This window comes from Cyclopterus lumpus, chromosome 15 (genome assembly GCF_009769545.1).
Source record: "Cyclopterus lumpus isolate fCycLum1 chromosome 15, fCycLum1.pri, whole genome shotgun sequence".
NCBI classification, from domain to species: domain Eukaryota; kingdom Metazoa; phylum Chordata; class Actinopteri; order Perciformes; family Cyclopteridae; genus Cyclopterus; species Cyclopterus lumpus.
Window position 1 is genome coordinate 10,766,856 of NC_046980.1, and position 26,680 is coordinate 10,793,535.

The 26,680-nt window shown below is 41.9% G+C and overlaps 1 protein-coding gene across 1 annotated transcript in view; it reads left to right on the plus strand.

Annotated features, from left to right (window-relative positions):
• Nucleotides 1-14,816, plus strand: part of lrmda (leucine rich melanocyte differentiation associated) — a 185,857-nt gene extending 171,041 nt beyond the window's left edge. Inside the window, exon 7 of the mRNA XM_034552650.1 lies at nucleotides 14,645-14,816. Within this exon, the coding sequence (XP_034408541.1) occupies nucleotides 14,645-14,724 (80 nt within the window). The 3' untranslated portion in view covers nucleotides 14,725-14,816. The remainder of the gene's footprint in view (nucleotides 1-14,644) is intronic.
• The last annotated feature ends 11,864 nt before the right edge of the window (nucleotides 14,817-26,680 follow it).

A 26,680-nucleotide genomic window follows, 5' to 3' on the forward strand; every position in this document is an offset into this window, starting at 1 on the left:
CTACTTCAGACGTGTCAGACCAACAGACAAGGACATGAGCTTCTGCCAAGCTGGAAAAACACACTACTTCCCAGTTGCACTGGTCATTCTCAAGTAGCAAAACATAAATCACCCAAAGTAGATAGGTAGTACTGCTTGAATCGGCGCTGAAATTGATATTGCTAATACAGCTATACTATAATTCATTTTCCACCATGATTTGTTGTTGCGGTTTGGGATAACTGAGATGCGCCTTGTGCTTTCCAGCCATTCTTTCAAGTCAGAAGTTGGAGTAGGTTTTTGTAGCTTTTATACGTTCCAAAGGTTGGAGTCCATCATAGTAATTTAGGATGGGGGTTAGCTGCCAGATGGTTTTGGATATTTGTACAGCAGGATGGATGTTGGGTCCACCAGTTTCTGTGTCAGTACCCTTTGAAACAAATTGCTCGGTGAGCAGGCGAAGTCTGTCTGTGTGAGGGCGCTCACTACCCTTCATTCTGATGAATAGCTACTAACATGCCGGCAGATGCCGGACAAGTTGTCATGCTAAAGGGGACAAGATCAGGCCTCAATAAGTCACTGTAGCTTTGTAATTATTGTATATTACCAGGGATGTTTACACAGAGATACACAATGTCTCATATTTAATATTGTATGATACAGCAAGTTAACAAAATTAAACATATGTGTCTTCTTGGTTTGTCAACGGTCATATGTCTTGATCAGCGTATTTTTAATAAATTATATTTTGAGTAGACTGTAGATCGTAATTCTAGGGTAACTGAGCTCCCACAGTAATCATTCAAAATGAAAACATGCTTTAATTCTAGTCTGGTTAATGGCTTCAACAAATTAGATTCCAATTCACTTGGTGGACATTTTTTTGTTATGCAGGTTGACAACACATTCTGCTTGGCTTAACAGCTGTGCTACATCACCAAACTGTTCTGTAACACGGGATTGTAACGGAGCTAAACGTGCCATAGATTCACTATTATGTAGGGAGTAAAGGGGTAGTGATAATTTACAGAGCTAAATAAAGTGGTGCCTTGTTAGCAGACAGGCTCCAACAGGCAATCACACTTTCCCTGGTTAACCATGTAGTACAGTGTATATACACAAGATGAATGTTTTTGAGTAGACAGACATTCACACACGTGTAATCAGTGCATAGCGTCATACCTATGCATAGGGACAAAAGTTTACACCATGAATTATAGAAATATCTAGTAAAGCAAGTGCCAACGTTGCAGTGAAGTACTGTAAGTCTACTGTCTTTAATAATAATAATAATGTATCACATACTGTACACCTTTTAGTATTTTGCATTAGAAGATATAATCCCAATTTTGATCATGTTCTCCATAGTAATGACAACACAAGTGTCTTTGAAAAGTGGGCAACTTCAGATTCCTTAAAATATATACATTCAAGAATCCCAGATGTAGCTTTGCCTAGATCTTTAAGGATGATCCCAGTTTTACTTTTGTAGTTTTGGCCAGTAGTTCTGATGGTTAATTAAACATTGTACTCAAATAAAAGAAAGGTTGTTGCTGGTATCTGGGAACTCTGCAATACGTTGGAGTAAATATCTTGAGCGATTTTGGCAAGGGGACAGCTTTTAAACAGTTATCCAGGTTATCTAATCCATTTTTGTATGGTTGTACCAAAAGTGAACGTGCCTGAAACGTTGCATTCAAGTACAGACAAGTATGCTGGGTCAAAGTTAACCCGGGAAGTCAGTCTAGAAACAGTGATGGGTGTTTAAACCTACAGTTTGGCTCATCATTTCACTGGTTGCTCCCATATTCTGGTTTTTATAACCTGTATGATAGTTTGACTGCTCATATTTCTTGCCCCATTTGACTTCATTGTTGCAAGAATGCCTCTTTCCCATATCCCTCTGATTATCTTGGTAAGTATAATTTTACTCTCATCCATAATAATGGCCAAAACTACAAACATAAGTCTTAAGTTATAATAAACTGTGACGTCCTCTGAAAAAAATAGTAGTTTAATGATTTGAAGTTATATGGGACATTGAACAAGTATAGAGATTTGGGGCTTTTGAGTCATGAATAGCCATGAATAACTATGATTAATGTGGTTGGAAATTGTTAATTCCTCTAAATGTTTTTAATGACACAAATTCAGCACTGCACCATGGACCCAATAGGCTGGATTTTCTTTTCATGCTGCTGCACTCACTTAAGTAATACACAGTAGAATTGTTCCAATCAGCATACCTACTCATTTCCTAAGGGCTTTGATAGTGAGTTGTACAATGCATTGTTTCGAGCCAAAACATATACATTTTTTGAAGGCAATGAAGAAACTAGAGTTAGTACATTACTCGTATTAAAATATGTACATTTATAATTTGCGTGTACATACGTATACATGTCTATTGTAGTCCAGTCATTTAAAGTAGTCATGACTGCAATCACTGTTTCTTTGGAGTATTGTGGGTCCTAAAACTTCAAACACACACACACACACACACACACACACACACATTTATTGCCAGGTACCCGCAATGCTCCAAAGCTATTGTGGCGGAAAGAGCTGAACTCATCTGTCAATTACGGTAAGCTCCATTGGGCCAATGTCTAAACTGTTTTCTCACTCACTGGTGAATCCAGTGATTTATTGTCAACTGCCTCGGCATCAATATACAATTGGGAGACACTAAGATGTGATGTCTGAACACAAACTATTGTCAGAGTAGCAGCATAGCTCACATTAAGTGCCATTTAGATTATTCATTGCATCGGGCTGTGTGAAAGCCTTGTTTGGATTTGCTGCTTGTTAAGAGAGGAGAATACCATTATTATATATGCTGGTATTTCAGTGCTATGGATCTGGGCTTCAATTTACTTTGCATTCACCATCCAACCGAATGAACAGTGTCCGAGCTGCCCCAAACACAGACCCAGTGTCGCAGATTTGTGGGTCAGCTTGTCTTGCCTTGCGTTTAAGTCCGTAAGGTCAACTGGATATGAGTGCCACAGCGAATTTGTTGAACCGACATGAATTTAATCTCTCTTAAAATATAAAGGGGAGCCAAGAAGTAGCAAGTCTTTCATGTTTGTGCTGATATCAACATTCTAGCTCAACCAATGAAAAGAGCAAGGTCACTATAATGGTAGGAAGTCCAAAACAACCTTTTAATCTGTCACTTTGATTTGCCATGGTTACTTAAAACAGATGTAGCAGGTTTCTTTGTCACGATAATATGAGCAGACACGTTATTTCACCATCATTATTTAATTTACAGATAGTTGCTGGCATGTTATGTCGCTCCAGCACAAGATGAGTGGATTGACTGAGTCATTTTGGTCAAACACATGAATTTATCCCAGATTGTTGTGATTTAAAAGGCCTGTTTGCTTCGTTCCCCTCCCTCAGGATAAATATGTACTCAAAACTAAACCTTCAGAATTGGTAGCCATCAAATCGTATCGTATGCTGCTCAGAGAGATGTAATTATTTGATTGTGCAGATTGTTATGCACTGCTGTAATATATGTGCTTCATTACAAAATGCAGGGGAACAGTACAGGCAAAGATTTCATCATTGAACTGAAAACTTTGAAAACTTTTCCATCATTTTGGGTGCTGAGTGCCTGGAGACCCTCAAAAGAAAGCTAAAATATGTCTCTCCATTTGACACCATTAGCAAGTGTTAACGCGTAACCCTTGGCACTGCTTGCCAACTGCTCCACACCATTTTAGGCATCCTCTGCAGCAGCAGTTCTGAATGAAGGATTTGGACGCTTGGACAACAGAGATAGGCGAAGAGGGCATGATATTGGATAAAGTGATATGAACATGCCCACATGTCTGGCAGCGGGTTTCTGTGTTTGCACATTGTGACCCTGAGATGCAATACCCCAGGGCTAGCCAAGTGTTTGTTTTGTGCCCTCCGATCTATGTCCATGCCTTTTAGGTTAAAATAACCAGCGTGGTTGTATTTCTTTCTCCTTTGCATTGTACCCTCCTGGTAAAGAGTGAATACATTGTTTTATGGGAGTACCACTACTGTAGAATATGGTGTACGATTGCCTGTGTTATTGTTTTTGCATTACGTAGCAGGCAGTAGATTGTATTAGCTGAGCAGAAAGGATGATATTAAGATAACCTTGGGAGAGAAGCGATAACACAGCCATGGGCATCTGTCCTTCCTGCCATCACTAACCCACTGTGACATTTTGGCTGAGGAACGGCTCAAGCTACAACAATAACAGCTTATTTGCACTTTTTACACAATACTTGAAGGGATGGCTTCTTGTTATTGTACAATTTTTTGAGATTGCTTCCTTGGTCAGTTTGTATTGTGATATACTGTTAGCCATTAGACAAATAAAATGAACAAATCAAAGATATTAGCGCTGTGATGTGCAGTCAATAATATTTGGCTTCATTAATTCCCATGCCCTGAGATGACATCCATCCCCTTTTAGGTTTGAAATCTCATCCCCTTATCCTCTATACCTCAGCTGTGGCTCAACCAAGCAGCCAAGCAGATAATATGCTCTGAGCTCTGAAACATGTACCATTATAATTAGCTTTGTCAGGTCCTAGCCCCTACAACACTCATGCAGATAATATGATAATATGTCTTCATAACCAGCTGACCTTACATGCTCAATATTTCTCCCCTTATGAAGATTACATGTCAATAAAGTAATTGAGTCCCGGGGTGTGTGGCAAGTGAAGATTTAGGTTATTGGACTTTTCGGGGCAGTGATGTACGAGCGTTATTATTCTACCTGTCAGGAGATGTGCAGGGGCTGGGGACAGTCCGAGAGTGTCAGGGTGGCAGGGGGAGAGGAGAGAAGCGAGAGGCAGGGGAGAGAGAGAGGTGAGGAAAAGGCATGCGAGAGAGAGAAAGAGAGGGGAGTGCACAGAAAGACATGAAGTGAGACAAAGAGAGACACAGAAAAGAGAGAGTGAGGGAGACAGAAATGAAGAGAGGAGGGAGGGAGTTCTGGGGAGAGCAGTAGAGGCAAAATGATTTCTCACTAGGAGGAACAGATCCACAGTTAATCATTCCCTCGTACTTCCATTTGTCTGTCCCCTCCCTCACTCTTTGCATATGAACAGGGTGTATGTCATATTAATTAAGAGAAGCAGAGTTAGTGGAGGGGAGGCCAGAGGAGTATGAAATATTCCACACAACACAAACCTATCATTACCTCTGCCTCGCACCTGATTGGCTACTGTAGGTTCATTAGTTCAAATTATGGCTGGAAATGATGGCCTGTTATTTGACACAACCATAAATATGAGCAGTGTATGATGTCACCAAGAATACAATTTTCATTACTTCAAACTTATATTAAAAACAATTGCAATATATTTTGGTTTACATGCAGGGTTACTGCCATATATACATTTTCTGTAAATCTTCTGTTCCATTTGTCATTTTTATATTTATAAGAACCACCACCATTCATCGACATTTCTGTAAATGTGCCAGTTTTAGCCATCAGATAATCACCTCGTTGTAATGATGTCAAAAACGCTTATCATGAATAAAATAAATACACAAAAATACACACTTGGGTTCATTTCCCTCTAATCCACTAATTTAAAACATAAAGGTATAATCCCTGATCTTGACATATGCTGTGATCTGCACTTTTTTTATTTTGTTCCTGCCACATATAGTGGCAAATTGTTCTAAATGCCATACGTCAAGGTACAGTTTTGTCCATCATAATTTGACTGTCAGTGCTAGAGACAGAGGAAATGGGATGTGAAAATGAGTGTGGTCGATTGAGGTCCAACAATGAAGGTGACACACATTTTCATCTGTGAGAGAGACAGAGGCAGGGGACACACAAAGGCAGGGTGGGAGAGCAATGTTAAAGGATATTTTACCATGTCCTATTGGATTAGGCCTGGAGATTGATATCTTCCAGTCAGATGAAGCTCTGATGTGAGTGATCCAGCCCCTCCATCATTGTGACATGCAGCTCTTGGCTAACACTCATCCGTGTTGATAGGCCCACCAGGGCCACGAGTGCCCTGGCGAACATACCCACCTTCCTCTCTCCCCAGCTCTGTCCGCCTCACTCTGCCATCTCTGTTCTTTTATTTCGAGTGCCCTTCTCCCCTGTTTTCTGTCACCATGTCATGTCCAATCACTGTTTGGCTGGCCAGGCACTCAGTCGGGCAGGCAGGGAGCAGGAGCCCCAGGTAGAGAACTGCCTAACAGGCGTCAGGATGGGCACTGAAATGACTCTAATAATGGGGTCCCCGTGTGGCCCAGACAAGCCAGTCAGTTAGCAGGGCCAGGACGGGGAGTAATAAGTGTTTGATGTCTGCAGGGGAAGGAAGTGTGAAGGAGTACAGCCAACCCTGCGCACTCCGGTCAGGCAGGTGCAGCCAGCCAGGGTCTGAGGGGAGCGACTGTGGAACAAGACGTCAGATTAGTATTGATATGTGTCACACTGCAGGTTGCCATGCTGTTTGTTTAAGAGAGTGTCTCAAAGTGGGAGCAGCCGTGCAGTAATTGATGTGTAGCTCGAGAAGAGAAGCTAGAGGACAACCTGATGCTTTAGGCAAGAGCTTTATAAGACAACCATTGTCAATTTCATGGTGTAATGAAGGAAGACAATGCTGCACAGTCTGCACCTTAATCATCTGCATGGTTTATACATGTGTAAAACTCAAGCAACAGTTTATCTGGTGGCAAAATGTGTTGTCCATCTTCTTTTTGATGGAAATTGCCACTGACAGGTAGCGAGGTGCCATTTGGTCCACTGAAGCGCGAAGTCCATCTCTGTCTGTGTAGTTGAGTTTAGTTAACATGGCACTTAGTGACTGACATTGCTTTAGAGCCGGCGAAACACTGCCATTGTCATGTCATTTATCTTTTGCTTACCAATTTCCAATGTGTTCCTCGTTGAATGCCTTGCTGAACTCTTCTCGCTTTTTACAGCTTCCATCGAGTTTCGGTGCCCTCTAAGTATTAACTGTAGTTCAACCCTTCAACACATTTTAAGCCCCAATATCAGAGGGAATAGGTCGCCCAGCACCATCCAGTGATAAAGCCACTGCTGTCCTTTCTAGTGTGGCTATCTAGTAACAAGCTGCTTCCCTTTGAACAGTTTTATGTGGTTGTAATTGACCTGACAATGGGGTTCATTATGCAGTCCCTTTCATGCTGTTTTGCCTGATAATTATTATTTAATGTGTTCGGATGGCGAGCATCATTAATTCATCCCTTCCTCCAATGTCAAAGAGATGAACAGTGAAGTTATCACTCTCTGGTGATTAATATTATGCTCTTTTGTTATTGAATCCTGTCCCAGTGATTAAACCTTCATTGAGTGACTCACCAGCCGCTCTTATTAACGGCGCCATTACCGAACACAGCCAAACCCCTAATTGCAATTTTCACTTTTTCTTTCTATTTCGGTCAGAGGTTTCAACCACTTATCTGCGCTTTTCTTTTAATTAGAAATCCTGGGTGTAATGAAGAACACACTCGATCAGTGTCAGGCCGTGTGTTGTGTGCATGTGTGGTGATTTGTGATCCACGTGTTGACGGAGAAAATGAGCACTTATGATTACTGGCATCATTAGTGGTTTTATTTGCCCTTAAGGGTAGATGAACCCTTTCAATAACTCCAGCAGTAAATAACCAACGTGTCTTTAATGTGCTTACGGGAGAGAGTTTTTTGTATGCAAGGTGTTGTCAATGAGTTGCCTCGATGGTATTGAATGCCTTGAGAAAGGCGCTCCAAGAGGATTTAGGACTTTGTAAACTGTCTCCGTCTCCCGCCTTAAACAACTCTTATCTCCCGACTCCAAAGCTACTGTAACCAGTATTCTCTCCTGGCTCTTTGTGGAATAAATGTCACTGAAATTAATTTCACCATTTTCTTTTCATTAGACCCCCCACAACGGTAATCTCTTTCTTCAGTCAAAATTGATGTGCCCCAGAATTCAATTTCCTTCCCATCCTCATAAGTTGGAAGTACAAAGACTGATAGGCATTTATCTGGTTAACTGTAATTCACCCATCAATGAATAATGCCAGCCTCAATTTAAAGTGTTTGATTATAGCCATTTAGTTAACTGACAGTGATGGAGTGTCATTTTTCAGAGGTGAACCAATGTTACCGATAAGCTTGAAATATAACCGATACATAAAGTGTGCGGTCCATTGTATGAGAATCATGTGGCAAAATCAACCTGGTATTGATCAGAGCTGGTTGAGCCACGACCCAGCAACCTCCCCCTGACAGCCTATCAGCCTGTGGCAATGGCAAATCGTTCAACTCTCCATCTCACACACTCTCTCCCTCGCTTGTAACCTTTGTTGGCCCTTTGTGTATGAGTATTGTTTGCACACAGTTCCTAAATCTCTTTTCTATCCCATTCGGTCCCCGAAGTGAAATTAAATGAAAGTTTGAGCTGCAAAAATGGGGGCAAAAATATACAATACATCACAATGAATTCAAGCTCAAGAATGTGTCTACATGTACGCTGGTTCTGTGATGGAGAAACAAGGGTAGGATTTTAATGGGTGGAAGACTAACCACTGCTGACTGACAGGAAGTATACAACATGGCAGGCGAGTATTTGGAAAGTCTGACATCAGGGCCTCATCAAATGTCAACAAAGAAGGCCACAGTTATGCTTTCTTCCTCTCATGTATCAGACAGACATATTATTATGGGGGCTTGACTATTGCTGCAAATTATAATCAATTCGCAATCGATATCTACCTTTCATGATTTTTATAAAAAGTCACTGTGTACTAAGTGTATAAGCGTGAATTTATTAGTATTCACACTGTCCTGCGTGCTATGCATATGCACTCTTGGAGTACTCCTTCTGTTGTATGCAGTCTATTCCCCGCTTTCTTTCCATTCCTCTTTCTCTCTAGCTTCTCCCCAGCCTCTGACTGGGTGAATAATGGGGCACATTTCCCTGATAGCCTGTGTGGATGTGGAGAGTATAAATGGCTAATGAATTACAGATGAACATTGACACAAATTAATCTTCCTGATGTCCCAGGGTTATATGGCAGCTATTTAAAAGTGTAATCAATAAGCTGAAGTTGAGAACATGTCGGCGCTGCAGTTGTTTGGCCGCAGTAAACAGCCAGGAGGAAAACAGGGAAGGCCTGCGTTCAGGGCATGCATCATAATGACAGCTATTTATGTTTAATGGACTGAATATCTTTTATTGGGAGAGAACAAATGTCACTTTAATTTTCAAAGTTACACGCAGGTGTTTTGTTTGAGACCCAAGAGAGACAGGTGACAACTCAGCCGTTTGAATGGTTACCTTATTGATCGAGGAGTCTATTAGTAAAATAAATACAGATAAGGATGGACTTAGTGTAAACGTGTCATATTAAGCCATCATTTCTTTTGTGAGCATCATAAACATTATCTATCAATCCATTTTACTTCAGTGACTTTCCCCTTTGCTCTATTTCTTTTGGTATTCAGTACTACCCTCTCCGTCACTCTCCGCCAAATTACACAATCAAAATACTGACCACCTAAACATCATTCTACCTTTCAAAGCAATAAAAACAGTGTATCAAGTGTAGAACATAATGATTTGGCTTTTTGTTTTAAATCACAGTCGCAGCTTAATTCTAGGTCATCGTTGGAGGTGAGGAAACTTCATTCAAATCAGTACAACAGAGGATGAATCAAACATTTGGTAAATCAAGTGATAGAAAATATTTTAAAACAATAGTGCAACAGATGCTTTGTATACAGACAGACAGACAGACTGAGTGATTGATGGCATATTCCCATATTCAATGAGTGGCTTTTCGAAACATTTCAAGAAGAAATACAATTTAGCAAACCTACACACACTAACATACATAACGCATACCATTACTAAGTGAAACAATACAATGTATCTCCATGGCGATGTGCTGTGTGTGCCAGCTCGCCTATCAGTGGGCTGAATCACAGTCCACTGGCTGTTGATTTATGGGACGCAGGGGGGTTATCTATCTGCAGGCCTCCCTATAGAGAGGAGGTGGCGACTCCATCTCATGACGTTGGGCTGAACTGATAAAAGGACAGCCGGAGATGGATCGTGTCCACAATAATAGCCCTGGCTCACAGCAGCCTACGCCCCAAGCTCATAAGTCACTCCTGTACCAATTCTTATGGATGCTTGCCCCCAGCTCCATCTGACCCATCCCCCACCTGCCCGGCAGTGTTATTTCAGCCCTCGGAGATAATACAGAAAGTGTAATTGACTTGTTAATTGGCTTTTTTTTTCTCATTGCATTTTTCCCTGATGGATGGCAGCACTGATGGAATTATCGGCTAAGTGGTCAAAGTAGAGGGTGGGACAGTTTAGCAGAGGAGGCAAAAATCAGCTAGTCAGAAAGGGAAAATAGAAATCAAAGAGAGCAAATAAGAGAGTAAAGAGTGTAGAAAAAGACCCAGCGGATGTCGTTGAGAGGCGAGGATAGATATGAAAGTACAAGACACGAGGAGTGGAGGGAGTGGATTCATGCCGAAAATAGATAACCTTGATGTTAAAAGCTACATCCGTCGGGATGTGTCTTTCTGTGACATATTGATGGCCCTTGAAAAGAGTCAAGCTGATTTTATGCAGGGAACAATCATTAAACCCACTCCATCTCCCTCCTCGCTCTCCCTTGTAAGTGTGTGTATGTGTGTGTGTGTGTGTGTGTGTGTGTGTGTGTGTGTGTGTGTGTGTGTGTGTGTGTGTGCTGATTAAAAAGAGTTTTGAAGCAGACTTTGTGATTTATATGGCTAGGAATCCCGAACAGAAGCTGTGGTTGTAGTGCTTGACTTTTTTCTTTTCTTTTTTTTTCTTTAAATTTTTTCTTTTAAAGAATAAACTTAAAGGAAATCAAATATGGACAAAGTATTCACCTGATTTGTTGTTTTAAGAGGTACAGTACACACATTTGACTGTGGGATCTCTATAATAGTAACTATTAGGATTGCAGTGCTGACAAGTTTACCGTATCTCAACAACACTACCTGGCTTATTAGGCCACTGCCCCATATTAGAGTGTTGACAGCCCAGAAAGCATAATTATTAATATTATTGTTATCATCATACTACGTTTGACCTAAACTGTACCGTTACTTTTTATTTTTACAGGTCTTATAATTTAGGTAGAAAAATACCCGGATCTTTACAATCCACACTCTTGGCATGTATTAAAATATGAAAAGAGATACCCAAAAGTGTATTTATTCTTCATTTCAACCTTTACTCAACTTTCTGGGCATATGCAATGCTTGTGAAAAATGTGTTGTTTGTCCTTGAAAAATTTAGTATTGCGTGGAAACACATATTTAGGGGATATACATCTGTTTCGACACCCAGGAGACAGGTGCATTGCGTTTCTGCACAACGTGTAAGCTGTATGTCCATTAGAACCAGGAGCATGAGCTGGACTGCTGAAGCATTACGCCTTGAAATCTCAGGAACTAATCACTGGCATTGTATTGTTCAACGATTTTGTACAACAAAGCAATACAGTGTCTTTTGTCAGAACTTGAGCGAGAGTCTGCATTGATTGGTTTCGTGCCCTTATACTTTATCTGAAAGATTGATATGTTCAAGAAAAAAAAAAAAAAACTTTTCTTACCATATGTGTTTTGAGCACCTTGGAGGCTTTGTACAGCTGGCTTACTCACACTGTGGCAGAATGGCCCATCGAGCCCCCGTAGAGAGGACACATGCTTTGGGTAATCAGCTCTGAAAAGACCAGACTGTCTGAATATGAACTAACACTGCAACTTTCACCAAGAGGAAGATACAAGATATAGACTGTACGGCCTTTTAATAAAGACAAGAGGGTTAGCTGCTCCCCTTAAAAACAACAAGGTGCCGCGTGACATATGCAGAACAAAGGCCTGGTTGTTCCTCCACCAGGGCATGATGGAAACAGTAGCCGCCACATCACTTTGTTAAGCTGTCATTTTAATGGCTGCTCCCACTGTTCTCACTGTGTGCTATTTTTGCGTGCATGACATAAAAGTGTGTAGGGGTTTGCGATGTGTATTTGGATGTGGGTGTTGATTCAAGTTTGCTCATCCATGGCTTAGGATACACAGAGGATATTGCCGACGACTGGGTTTGGCACTGTACCACTTGTTATTAAGTATCCGTTCATCAGGCGAAACCCCACAGGCGTTAGCGTAGCCTCAGAAGGCGTTATGTAAGAGTGAGTTTGGCTTAGTTATTCCCTTCCGTGTCTTCAACCACCCCATCTTTCTCTGGTTTCTCTCGTAATAAGAGCGAGCTCTCGCTGTGATGGGAAATGCAGTGAACTGGAATGTGTTTATGCAAAAAAAACACTGCTTGATGTAATGCTGCAGTGTGTCCAGAGCTTGAGGTCCAGGTTGCACTGAAAATAAAGAGACCCTTTTTTTAAAGGCACTTTTTCACCCACTGGGAAACAGACCTCATCCCTGTTCTTTGTTCTGCTCTTTCCTTTAATTTACTCTTCCTTTTCCCCTTTGATCACAGTTATAGCTTCTTGTTTAAAAAGCTGTTGGAGAGTTACAGGTCACACACCGAAAGAGCTTTTCTGATTGGTGCTGTAGATTCTCAGAATGTGTTCCCTCCAATCCTCCTCAGTCCCCACGGGCTAGTGACGAGCGCAGCAGAGTGTGAAGACTTGAGGGGCCTTTAGCTTTAGTTCCTTCATCTGTGAAGGTTATCTCTGAAAGGCTTTGGTTGCAACTTACAAATATATCCCCTCTAGGTAATGTCTGATAGGAGTCTTGGTTCTGGTACCTCAGTGGGTAATCTCTTTAAAGGCCCTGCTCCTGGAGAGAGTGACTTTCTCGCTGGGTAAGCTGTGAATATGTGAAAGGCCTGGCGCCCATGTGATCATAGCGCTGTGAGACACCCTGAGTCCTGTGGTGTCAAGGCCAGTCTCCAGCCGTGGCACCTATATCCCCGGGCAAATCACGGCAGCTGGAATTTACAACCCCGCCCCCTCCGCAACCTCCTCACTGTCAGAGAAGCACATGCACACACACGCACACACACACATATATATATATATATATATATATATATATATATATATATATATATATATATGTGTACCCCTCACACACCGGGGAAGCAGGCAGGCATGGAACTGGTCCCGGATTTTATCTGAGGTGACAGCTCCTCACACTTCAGTGTTTGGATCACCTCAAGTATCTGGGCTATGAGGGGAAATGAGCACTGCTCCACTACAAAGTCCAGATTTAGATTGACTGAGCTTGTCCCCGGGCCTGTGGGCTGCTGCTGCTGCTGCTGCTGCTGCTGCTGCTGTACTGCTGCTCCGCCTGACAGAACACCCACTTCTGCTGCGAGGGACTGGTGTGTGCTTGTGTGTACATCTGCTTACTGTATATGTGTGTATGTGTGACTTGGTACAGCCTACTTTGAAGAGTCAAGAGAGAGTGGGGGAACGAGAGCGATGTGTCAGGTTTGGTTAGAATTGAGGGTGGCATCAGAATATGCTCGGCACTAATATGGCACCAGTATCTCTGTCCCTATCTCTGCTTTCTGTCACTTAGTTGCCATTCTCTCCCCGCCCTTGACAATGTCTCTTTGGATTATGTGATTGGACTTAGCGCTTGGAGCACCCCTCATCCCTCTGCGACACCGCCTCTCCCATAAGTCTCTCCTTTTCCGCCCTGTCTCCACCCCCCACCCCCCTGCTATAATACACTTGATGTCTATTTAAAAAGCCTGGTGAAAGCTGTATCTGTTCTGCTGTCAGAGGATCATTGACAGCACTAATGCCACTTGTCCTTGCCTCATTTGGTGAGAGGTGACACCTTGCCGCAGCCCGCCACATTCATCAAGTGGCAGTGGGAGCGCTGTGACATCAGAGTCAGAGCAGACAAGCCACAGAACTCTGGGCAGCCCTCTCCCTGGACGGCAACATGAAAGCACGGCGATCTTGCATTCATCCTATGAGCTGCGTAGAGGGCATGTGGCTTCCTAAATGACCTTACCTTTGCTTAACCTACTCTGTTCATACTGTAGAGGAGATATATATCATACATGCGACTACTTAGTCGCAGCTGCACCATGCAAGATATTGCATAAAATGTATATCATAGAAAGTTCTTCAACTCCTCTATTGTCTAGTGTGTTTTATTAGCCTATTATTACCTGCACATACGCAAATACCATGTCTGTTGATAATTGAGTAGTTGCTTTGTGATTTTGTGATGGGCCAGTGTGTTTGTGTCTGTGTGAGAGGTGGAGGTGGCTATGAGCTTGTTACTTTCAGGACTCTGTCCAGAGGCCACCCCGGTGTTTCTCTAGAACAAGAGGCGCATCCTTCCCAGCAACACCTCTCCTCCCCTTCGGTTCAGTCCGGCCATTTAAAGCTACCCTGTGGAGTTTGTGTACAGTAGTTAACAAAGACGGCTTTGTTTACATTTAACATTTCTCAGTGAAAATGATCGCCTGTGTCCTTAAGGAGGTCAATGCATTCGAATGATCAAAATAATCATGATACTTTTTATTTCTATAGCGTATAAAAGGTAGTCAAGGCACTTTAGATAGATGTCTATTGTTCAAATGTTGTATGATACATGTTTTCTTATTTATTTTTATAACTACAAGCATGACCTCCACCTCATTTGACTCTCTCACTCTGTTTTTAGGGGTATTCGCCAAGTGTCGCTACATCTACTATGGCAAGCACTCAGAAGGCAACCGATTCATCCGAAACGACCAACTCTGATGGACAGCGGGACATGAATGACAAAGGATGTTAACAGAAATCAATCTTGTATTTATTAGAACGACTGGTGATAACCGAGCCACCTGATCTCCCACTGGAAAAAAAAGCTGTTTAACCTCGTCAAAAGATTTAGTTATGTAAGAGGAACGAAAAACATTCTTTTAGTTCGTAATCCAGCCCCGTAGTTTCGGCCTCCTCTGCTGTGCTGGGTCTGCATCTGCCTCCCTGCTTCCAGCTCAGAGTCAGAGATGACACTCCCACTGACATGATTGCCTCTAAGCATCAGCAACCGCACAACGCCAGACACACACACACACAACACGCACGCAACGACAGTCTCCGTCTCTCTCTTTTTCGTTCTCTTACACACAGTCAGTGACAAACGCAGCCTGCCAATTGTATCCTTTCCTTTGACAGCCATGATGGATCACCCGTCCACTCCCGCCACTAATCAAGGGTGAAAGGGGTGACGGTCACACACACCTGGGGCCTGACATGGACGCATCTCTCTCTTTCTCCCTCTCTTTCTCACACACAGGCACACACAAACACGTATATATAAACCCGCTGATTAAAACGTTAAGACATTGCAAAGAGTTTGACAGAACAACGTAACGTTTGTGGCAGACTCCAAAATGTGTTTCCTTTTTTTTTGTTGGAATGAATCGAGTGATGTTTTGGTCAGTTTCTGCTGAAAGTGTGTATATGTTAGCACGTGTGTAGAGATGTATCAAATGCAGCTTTTAATGTCAAAAACATGTCAATACTATAATAATGAAAAGCAGAGTTTTAACCATGTATGCTTTTCAGGTATATTGTTATATATTGTAGTGCCATTTTCTAATGTTCTTCGACCACTTAACGACTTGTTACTGAAATATTGCCTTCATTATTTGCATTGCATTGTGATACATTGGAAACAAAGAATAAAACATAATCTTCAGAAAATTGCATCAAATGGAATATTGTTTCTCCAGTTGTAGTGTTTTTTTTTAGGTTTACATTTTATATAATATTTGTATGATGTAAATGTATACTATGATTTGTAATACCTTATCACAACTTTGTATATTGCTGCAATCTTTTAACGTCTTCGTTTACGTTCTCCAGGCAACCTTCCAATCTAAAATGTTGACATGAATTATGTCCTACTTCTGACATACGTATGAAGTTAATAAAAAACGTTTGTCTAACATGAGTCTCTCGTCAAATTGCTCACATCAAGTTCTTCTACCACCGTAATATACTCTATTCCTAATGTTCAAATGTCCAACACATTCATATTTGTTCCTGTGTACAGCCTACATATCCAAAAGAGCCAATCAATATTTTAATAGCCCTGTGTGACTCATAATTACAACCTCATAAGTGGTTATGAAAGATGTCCGTGACTGACATCTCGGTTCAAGTCATGAGGTTTAATTACACTACCTGCTCCTTCAGAGGTGACGTAGCTGGACAAACCATAGTGATGAGATTGAGAAGAGATGTTTGCTGTACATGTATTTGGGATTTGATAGAAGCCATGTTGAGCTTCAGTCCTACACGTCAATCATCCACAGAAGAAGTAAAAAGGTCAGAGATAGCCTCATGCAACTAGGTCTGTTTATTTTTTGCTCATATTTGCTTAAAGATTGTATGCACGTGAGCGTATGCGCGTTCGCTCGCCTGAGTTTATACACCACTTCCTACGGGACTGTGTGACCATATTCCAGCTGACATGCCGTTCAGGAGCCTGGTCACTAGTGCCGGCGTTTCAAAATGACAAGGTTTATTTGTCTGTGTTTTGATATGCTCAGAGGAAACTGGGGCTGACAGCTGGAGGAGGTAGGAAGAGGGGAGCCACAACAAGTCACCCCCCCCCCCCCCGCACGACACAAAATGTCATCTTTCCCCTGGCTGCGGCGCGCACCCAGCCATCCTGCTGAAAAGAGCAGACATTTAAAACTTTGTGACATGTGTCACAGGCACTGCCATTGAGCCAGTGCCACTGACAGAGCTGGAATTGACAGGCCCCGAGCCACCGGAGCTGGCTGGGGGACACACCGAGTTTGGTGTGTGTCACTTCTCATCCTCGTCAGGGACGTATCCTGAGCTGCCACACCAACACAAACTGCATTATGGGATGGGCGTGGAGTGCCAGAGCAGGTTGACATATGCTTGACGTGCACCTTTGTGCATGCAAAGGTATGAATGGGATGCCCGGCATCACAGTGAGTGGATTAATTAAGGCCTTCTACCTGTAGGAAATGCCCCCTTGACCCTCCGCTCACTGCTGCTGCTACTTGGGAACTTCCTGGCTGAACAAATGGCACGCCACTTCATCAGAGCAGATCAGTGACATTCTGTAGCCCTGCAGGCTCTTCTACTAGCCACTCTACTGTGTGTGTGCACACTCAAAAAGAAGGTATCATTCTGTACCTGCATGTTTTCTATATGATTGCTTGAGTGAGCCACAGCTGGTGGTCTGAGCACATATGTAGGGTATGTTTGTAATATCTTAGAAATGAAATGATAAAATATGACACAAAACCATTTTATAATTTGATTTCATGCTACACACTTGTTATAATCATGTTTTAGGTAAGCAGGGAATGTATGCAGGGAAAAGTGAAGAAGGTAACACTCAAAGTGTTGATGGACAGCGTTGTCTCGTAATGCGTAAGAAAAATTTTATTTTTAAAAATGCAGATGATTAGTTAGTACACAATACATGGACCAGGTATTTTTATATATAGTGCATACACTATTTCTGAATTGCAGCACAATCTTCAGATTTTGGATATGTTTAAATCTATTTACATACTGTATAATCTCTGAGCTCTCTATTACATTGGTAGCACAGCACAATTCACCTCCCCAAAAGGCACACTATTGTGTGACTCACTGTCAAAGGAACTAAGGACCAATCACCACGTCACTGCGTATCACCCCGCAGCCCGATGACTGATTGGCATGAGCTAATGCAAATTTACAAGGAGGCAGAGGGAGGAGAAAGGACTTTTATGAGTGACAACTGGCCACTGATAGCAGAGCCACTACCAGGATGGGGTGAGATTTAGATTTAACTGTCCCCCTGGCTCTAGACCCCCAACACCCCCTGTCTGTCTGACATAAAAACTCTTTGGCTCCTGCACCTGAAGACATTTGGCAACACACCGCTGTCCCATTTGATCCAGAGAAGCCAAAGAAGAGGGGTGGGGTTGGGGGTTGGAGTGGCCCTTATTTCCGGGCCGGTCTTAGATGAGTAACATTTGTCATTCAGGGTTGTGCTGTAGTAATTAGCTTGTCAGTGGGCACCAGGCTGAGCTGGCTTTTTTCTGCCAAGAAAGATGGACAGACTGACACAGGAGCTGACAGCCAGTCGATAATGTGGCAATTAATGTCATAAATAATTCCACTGCCAATTATATCAAAATGGACTCTGTTCTTTCACCTTGCCTGGTACTCCCTTATCATTTCCTCTGATAAGGGGAACAACCGTCTTCATCCTCCCTGTAATTACGGGGCTTTTTATATGGAAATACAAAATGGCCCCACTCTCCCCACATGTTTATAGCACAGAGGTGAAGAGTGGAAAGAGGGGGACATAGACAATAAATGTACCATGCTAATGAATCTGTGTTTGGTGCCCTTTACTGCGGGTATTTCTACGGGTCATATAGCAAAACCTTGAGGCATTCCAAATGTCATTGGATGCACAAAAGAAGAAAAAAAAAACTTGATTTGAAAATGCAGACAATTATGTGAGAGACATCGATTGGAGCTGATATTCTAAAGGTTGAACAAGCTTAACTAACAGTGAGAATATTGATCCTGACGCCCCATCACTCGGTGGGAAAAATTATATCCATTCTCTGTCTTCAAGATGCAGGTCAATCAATCGCAGCAGGTGAGAATACACGAAAAGCTGGAATCAACGAGGGTTCACTGAATAGTAAATGTGCTGTATATTGAAACGAAATAAAAGGGGAAAAGTGGGAATTTGCTTTGAAATGGTTATTATCCTCCACCTCGGCCTGTTTCCTCTGGCTCATTTGTCTCGACAAGTGACTCAGTCACTGCGAACGGTCCCCATCAGCCTGACACTAAACTCTTCCTGTGAAATGTATGAGCAAATAAAGTGAGCTCAGCACATGTAAAGCCCTCCTAATGCATTGTAAAACAGCCTTAAACACATCAGATGTATCTTCGGGATGGGAAGGTCGCTCCGATGGTAATATATGGCCTGTGCTGAGAAGTCTCAAGGTCGTGTCAGATGTGCCTACATAATGCATGATTTCCCGTTACTCTTAGACTCCAATCATGCCTCACAAGCCTTGAGATGAACATTTTACTAAGTAAATCAGCCACCTTGCTGGCATTTCTATTACCCCTCTGTGTGCACTGACAGAGAAGATGAATAACGCTAAATAATAACATGTGATAACAAATCATATTTACTGCTCATAGAGAGAGAAGCGGCAGTGGATGTAAAAATGTTAGCTGGGTTTTGTTATTCTTTCATCTTGCCTGTATGGATTTTACTTCAGTTTTTTTTGTACGTGTGCGTGTGTGTAAATGTGTTCTTTGTACTTTATGGAGATGAGTGTGTCACTCCTCCACTTGTCACTGTCCTCTTGTTAGATTGTGTGCGTAATTATTGTGTCATTTATTGCACGAGGATTGCTTGCTTTGAATAAAGCAGTTAAATGACCCTGTTAGCATAATTAATTTAACCATCCTGAGGGGCTGCAAAGTCAGAGTCTCATGAATATTAATTATTGTCAGTGTCAGTGCTAAATATTGTACAACAACAATGCAACATGTTTTTGTTTTGTTTTTGTTTTGAAGTGAAACATTGTTTGATGCAGTTTTTGACTGAAACTTTGACAGTTTGATCCTGAATCACTTTCTCTAAATATTCTTTTAACAATAACACATTTATGTAGAAGAAACATGTAACATACAATACATCCCAATGGTTACCAGATGAATATTAAAAGAGACACATTCTCTTTGTTTTTACATCAGCTAAATCATTAAAACAACAACTATATTCATTTGCCAGACAACAAAGTAATTATATAAAATGCTATCGCAAAAGATATACAATGTTGGTATTTTAATATATGCCCTACAGCTAATACTTAACATGACACAAATTGTCTGCCATTGATTTTACACGCTTGACTTGAACAATCAAACATTTCTCAAAGAATTCCTGGAAATATTGCCATTTAATTCTTTTTTTTTTTTTTTTAATTCCTCGTCCTGAGGGGGAAGATGCTGATTGTGCATATGTATGCGTGTACGTCCGGTGTTTATCTGACAACTGGACATGAATAACAACCAGAAAAAAGCCCTCAGGAAAGACAATTTTCACACATGGGCAATTCTGTATGACTCCTTTGAGGCACAAGAGAATACTTGAACAAACTGTGTATTGTACAATGAGCTGAGTGATGCATATCTACCAATGATATCGCTCTCCATCGTGCAACTGGCTACTGCGGTGTATGTGACTGCCATCGTGAATCAACGTGTAAAGCCTGGTGGAAGCAGAAATTACTATTCAAAACGGAAAGAGAATATTTCCCATGAATGTCTTTGAACTGTAAACAATGCTCATACATTTCATATGAATACACACTTTATGGGCCCCCCCACAGTGGTGTGACCTGAGGGAAAAGCGTGTTGTGTTGCATGTCAGACTTGGTGGTATTTCCTGCGGTGCTCCGATCCTATCTATGGGGTCCTCTGGAGGGCACCCTTTTGAAACGGCTCAACTTGGCCTTGGCCGATGACAGTGACACACAGAGGCAGTCGATTTTTGACACACGGCTGTGACTAATTGTGAGGAAAAGGTAAGGGACATCTGTTCTGGGGGCCATTCTTAAACACATGGAGATCCAGCCCACCTCCCCCGGGTATGGCTTAGCACAAATGAAATCCTTGAATCATGAATACTCTGAAGGTGAGCAGCTATTTACTGCAGCCAATCTTGCTTTTATGGTAGTAATATTGGTGGTCACTTGTAGAAAGCTCATGTTTTAAGTATCTGTGTAGAGCATTTAAAGCTTATTGACTTTCATTTGTCTTCTAAAGTACAGCAGTTTGGCTTCTTGTAATATGTAGCATCTTTGTAATGCACATCATTATTATTGGAAAGACAGGTGGTTAAAAAAAGGCTGTGAATTTCAGGTAGGAACTGGGATCAAAGGATTTACTTAAACATTTTTTATTTTCTACAATTATATTGGTAAACATGGAATCAAAAACCTATCACATTGAAGGGCAAGATCCGAGATTGGGAGCATTTTGATTTCCTCTCAATGGCTCTCAACATGACAACGGCAAGCTCGCGGCTCATAGCTAGAAGCGCTAACAGCGCTAACAGCGCTAACTGTGCAAACTAAAGTGAGCATACTTACATACTTTAGCAGGTCCAAATTTGACCATGTTCACCGGCTTAATTTAGCTAATATTTTGAAGGCATTTTGTCATAAATCAAATAATTGGACATTGTCATCATGGTGGCACAGGTACATGAATGTCTATACAGCATGACATGGTAAAAGGTATTTGTCTTTGTACATAGACAATCATTTGTGTGCTGCAGTAGAGGGTTAAAAGCAACTTAAAAAATAAGTTACGGGAAGGATAAATAAAATAGGTAGAATTAATGCAAGAAAAAAACAATATGTATGCATTTATATTTGACTTCCTGCCGTGAAGTAAACCGCTCACGCTCAACGTGTGCACCTCTTCTATTTTTTTGACCCAGCGTGTTTACTGCGAGCCCAGGTTCCCTTAGGCCTGAGGCCGGCAATACTGAAGATATGTGAAAGCGGAGTTGTTCTCATATCAAACAACACAAATCATTCACCATTTCAAATATGCATACGATGATTTAATGCCAATAGCAGAAAATATTGAATTTCTCACAAGAGTTAGCGTGAATATCTCGGAGCTAAAGGTTTACTGGTCGTTCTTCTTCTTCTTCTCTATGTGTGGGTAAAATTCAGCCGTGAACCTTCGCATTTGGGTATTAGCAATGTTTTTGTTTTTTTCTCATTCTCAGAGAGGCAGATAGGCCTAACCTTGTCTGTCTCTCCAAATATATTGATTAGCCTGTGAGAAGAGAGAGGCTGTGAGATTGACTGCAGAGGCTAAACTTTATGTAATTGCTCACTACTAATAGCATTCCATTATTTCACAGAGGGGGGAAAGTTGTTGCTGTACATGACTTTGAAGATGGCAAAGCAAAACCTTATTGGTTTTGAACAAATAATGAAAGGAGTGTTCCCGTATTATTAGCAGTATCAGAATGATGATGATTTGCAACATGGCGACCCAAGCTGCCTGATTTGAGAACACAATCTTGATTTCATGATGAAGCCCCAGTTACAATGACAGCCTGCTATTGCTTGTGTGTCAGATAGAAAATCCAACCATCAGCGATGGGTTTAGAGAGGAAGACTCGCCAACTTTTCCAGCAGAAAACAAATTGCAAATGGAAGTGGCTGGCAGAAAAAAAGAATAAAGGCAACCTCTGCGCCTTTGTTGTTCTCCTTTAATGCGGTTAATCGCTCCCAGGTAAAGATTAACTGCCCTTGCCAATTTAATTCAGCCTCAAATGATGCTGCTACAAGGTCACTTTTTCCTTTCTTCCTCTCTTCCTCTGTCTCTTTATTCACTCCCCCTTTGACCAAACCCCCTCTCGTCTCATCTCCCCCTGTCCTCCAATTCTCTTCCGTGAGCAGGATTGAGTTGTCATGTAGTTCTAATAGGCAGCACAGGGAATCATTAGTCCACCTCGGCTCCCTGACTGATGGGTATTTCACTCCAATCATCTGAGTACCGTGCGCGTTTGCGGAGGTGTGTGTATGTTGTGTGCGTGTGGAAAAGAGCGGGAGTAAACACCCCTCCTCCCTCCACCACAGACATCGCCCCCCCCCCCCTCCCTTCCCCACCACCACCACCACCGCATTGTGCCCCTTACTGCTATTGACGGAGTGTCAGAGCTGAGGGGAGATGTCTTAATCAACTTGGACACACTGGGCATTGATTTGACAAGCTGCTGTAATGACCTTCTTGTTTGCGTAAAGGATCACTGTTTATCTGGGCCACAACTGATGCGCTGAGCATGCCTCATTGTCATGGAAACTATTATCGCCACTGAATTTGGATGGGTCTGTCTCTGTCACCTGTACAAACACACTGTCTCCTTACAAACATGCAGCCACATATATTGATATATGTTTGAGGTAACCTGATGTGTGTGTGTGTGTGTGTGTGTGTGTGTGTGTGTGTGTGCGTGTGCGTGTGCGTGTAATAATAATGTGCATGTGTTTGAATTTGATGGTTAACACTCCCAGTCAAAATCGTCAGGGGTCAAAGGGAAATGCTATAATTGGTGTCAACATCTTTTACATCAATGTGATGGAAATCATTACAAACGGGATGGATTGACTGAGAAGGATCAATAATCCCAATACAGTTAGTTGTTTTATATACCTGCCTCCGAGCTTTTGAAAAATAATGTTATCATTGATTTACTAAATGACCCATAATGACAATAGAAACAGATATGTATATGTTTTTGTTAAGCTTCTAGAAAATGTCCGTCTGTAATTCTTTATGATTCTCCTCCTTGATCTGATGTTAGGCCTTAGGATGTTTTTCATATGAATTATGATCTTCTATCAGCCGGTGCATGTTTAAAGATGAACAGAAACATTGCCTGTGTTTGTGTTCAGGCACTAACACATGAACGGTGTTGTGCTCCATCACCTGGTTCATAGCCACAGGCACAGCCTGTTGCCTTAAGAAGAAGACACTCTGCTGAGTCGATTTGCAGGGATCTCAGGTTCAGGCTGCTGTCAACTTCTGTCAGGGCAATCAGCAACACTCAGCCTCCCCTGAATAGCCCGCACAGCAGACGGTAAATATTATTGGCATTCTGACACCCTCTTGCTGCGACCAAGTGTGTAAAATTGTTAATAAGGAACATGATGGGGCCACTGCATGCTGCCGTGAGAATGGAAAAGCTTGCTCTTGTTGGCAATTATCCAAATAACAGGATGAGGCCTCTGCGGACAGGTGATTTAAGTCCTTAACAGAGTGGTGAAGAGGTTTGTTTTGGCAGGGAGGAAGTCAGGAAAAGTCACAGAGGGCAACATTGTAAACATTGTCTTTGTGCTTTACCCATCAATACAACTCCTTATAACATGTAAACAAAGACCCTTGTGTGCACTGTTTGGAAAAATTGCTAAAGACACTGTGCATCGACGAGGCACTTCAACACTTGAGGGCTATTCGACATTATGTGTGATAGTCATCTGAACAATATTAAAACAGGTGAAGGTGTGTGTCAGCTTTAAGAGGCTGTGAACGAGCTGCTTGTTTACTGAAATGCACTGTTATTAGTTATTTCCATGCCTCCCCCTGAAAGTCTCAATGTGACACTGCGATAAGGCAAACCGTATTCCTTCCCTTGCATAGAGCGCGTAAGTCATTACTTTTAAAGGCATAGTATCTACAAGTCACAGAAGGACACGTTGATAGCAGAATAAAGTACACAATCGTAAACGTTTATGCCAGTGTTCCTCACTGTATGATTACTTTTTTTATGGTTCATATTCTGATACGGCTTGTTTTTGCTGCCACTTTTAAAGCAATGAGACAGGCCCAGAGGTGGCATTTCTCCTTTGCTTTATGGGGGGGAGAGGTGCCTAGAGGAGAGTCCTGCTCGGTTTCGTTCGGTAAACACATCGCCAAGCTAAATGGCTGATCAATCAATTTCAGTGGGATCGATCTGCATCAGTTCTGCCTGCATGCACACACATGCCGCCACTTTATTGTAAATCAATCATTTTGAAAACAACTCACACAGGGGCCCCGTCCTCACTAACAAACCATCAATCCCAGCACCCTTATCAGGCCACAAATCAACAGCCACAAAAACATCTGCTCCATTTCCATCGCTTTCCCCCTCTGCCTTTTCTTCCGTCTTTTACCCCCATTCCGTCCCTGCCGCTTGTTGTGTTTTGATGGTTCGTCTGGCGAAGAGAAGAGAGGAGAGGTTGCGAATCTTCACCTCGCCACTTACGATAACCCAAGGGTAATAGTGTTTGCACATTTGAGAGAGAAATGAGGACAAATGCCAGGGTGGGTCATATATTCTCCTTCTGACCGGCTGTTTGACGTTGGAGTGTGAAATTGCACACTTCGGCTGAGGGGCCTGTAGGAGGAGGAGCGAGCAGGGCCCAGAGACTTACGAGATGTCCACTGATTTCGAGCTATGAGAGAGGACCGGTTCAATGTCTGAGAAGTCAGCCGTCCCCCATCATAACACCTCAGAATTGGTGCTGCGCATGATGTTTGAAGGGTTCTCGGGAGATATCTCAGTACCCTTGACATAGTGTATCTAGAAGACGATTATTTCACTTCAAAGATTGTTGCGTTACATAAAGGTTAAAAATCAGCTTACTTTGATTCTGTTTAATGACATGCTTATCACTGCCAGGCCTTGCTTAGACATGTGGAAGCTGCACCAGTGGATTACTTTCTCAATATATAATGTGCCCCTTTTAGAATAACTGTGTCTGTAAACCCAACCCACATTAAGATGCTACGTATTCCGATGTAATGCCCAAACATTCACAGCCCCGACGTGACAGCACAGCACGATATCTTGTGCGATGTCCTTTGCTCATCCGCTGTCACCGTTTCCATGTAGATTTACGAGCCAATGTGGACAGAATGTGATTCCAACGCTATTCCTCCCCACCACTGTGGATCCCTGTTGATTGACAGTCTGACTGGTGTAAGTGATGGAGCAGCTAATAGCATGTCAGTAAACATAAATCAAAACTAGTGCCAATGGATAAGAGGAGTGGCGATGCGGCTTGGGTCACCGCCCCGTCCGCGTGGTGGGGATTGGTAAAATACAATATACATTTATCTTAGGCTTCACATGGTGGTAGTCAAGGTCAGGCACTTGGTTCTGCTGCAATTTTACTGTACCTGATGTATTGTATATAAACTGTAAAATGGTGAAGAAACATGCAAATGTTTGTGTTGGTGTCAATCCCCAGAGGTGGACTGAAAGTTCTTCTTATTATGAGCAATGTGGTCCTTCATCAATAATAACAGTATGGGTCACGGTTATTATTGTTATTTCAATTAGGAGATTGTTGTCTGTGCGGTTTCCCTGTGCTCGTCATGGTTTGATGTGGGCAGGGCTCAGTTTGAATGTCATGTACATCTTTGGACCAATGAGGATTTAGCAACGTTTGAGAATGTGATGACCCAAGGTGCACGGCAATAAAACACAATACTCACCACCAACATTCAGCGTGCGCCAGGCGGATCTGCTCCTAAATGACATGACATTTATTTGACATTATATAGTATGACTTTTATATTTCTTTTAACTACATATTATACTTTATGTTTAACTTGGGCACTTCTATGACTGCCTTTTACTTTTTCATGACCTACTATACTAGGCCCTTCATGACATTTCTTGACTTTTATCTGAGTTTTTTCCTATACTATGTATTTGTTTAAATAAAATACTATACTTGAACGTTTTATGACATTCTACACTAAGACTTTATTATGGCAACTACTACTATTACTACTTTTTTCATTACTGTCTATACTAAGATTGTTTTATTACATATTGGACTGGGACTTTTAGTAGTATCATTTTGTTGTAATTGTACGTTTTATTGACATGTTATACCATAATCTTTTTCTGGCCTACTAATCTATAACCTTTTGAGGAATGTTTTAAAACCTTTATTATGTACTTATGCTATGACTTTTTAGGGCACATATAATTACTTGCTTTAAACCTGAACCTGAACATTGATGGCTCTTCCTTGGCGAACACGCGTCACCTGCTATTTTGTTTTGGTTGTTTCAGACATTTTCACACATCCACATGGAGAGTCATATTACTGAC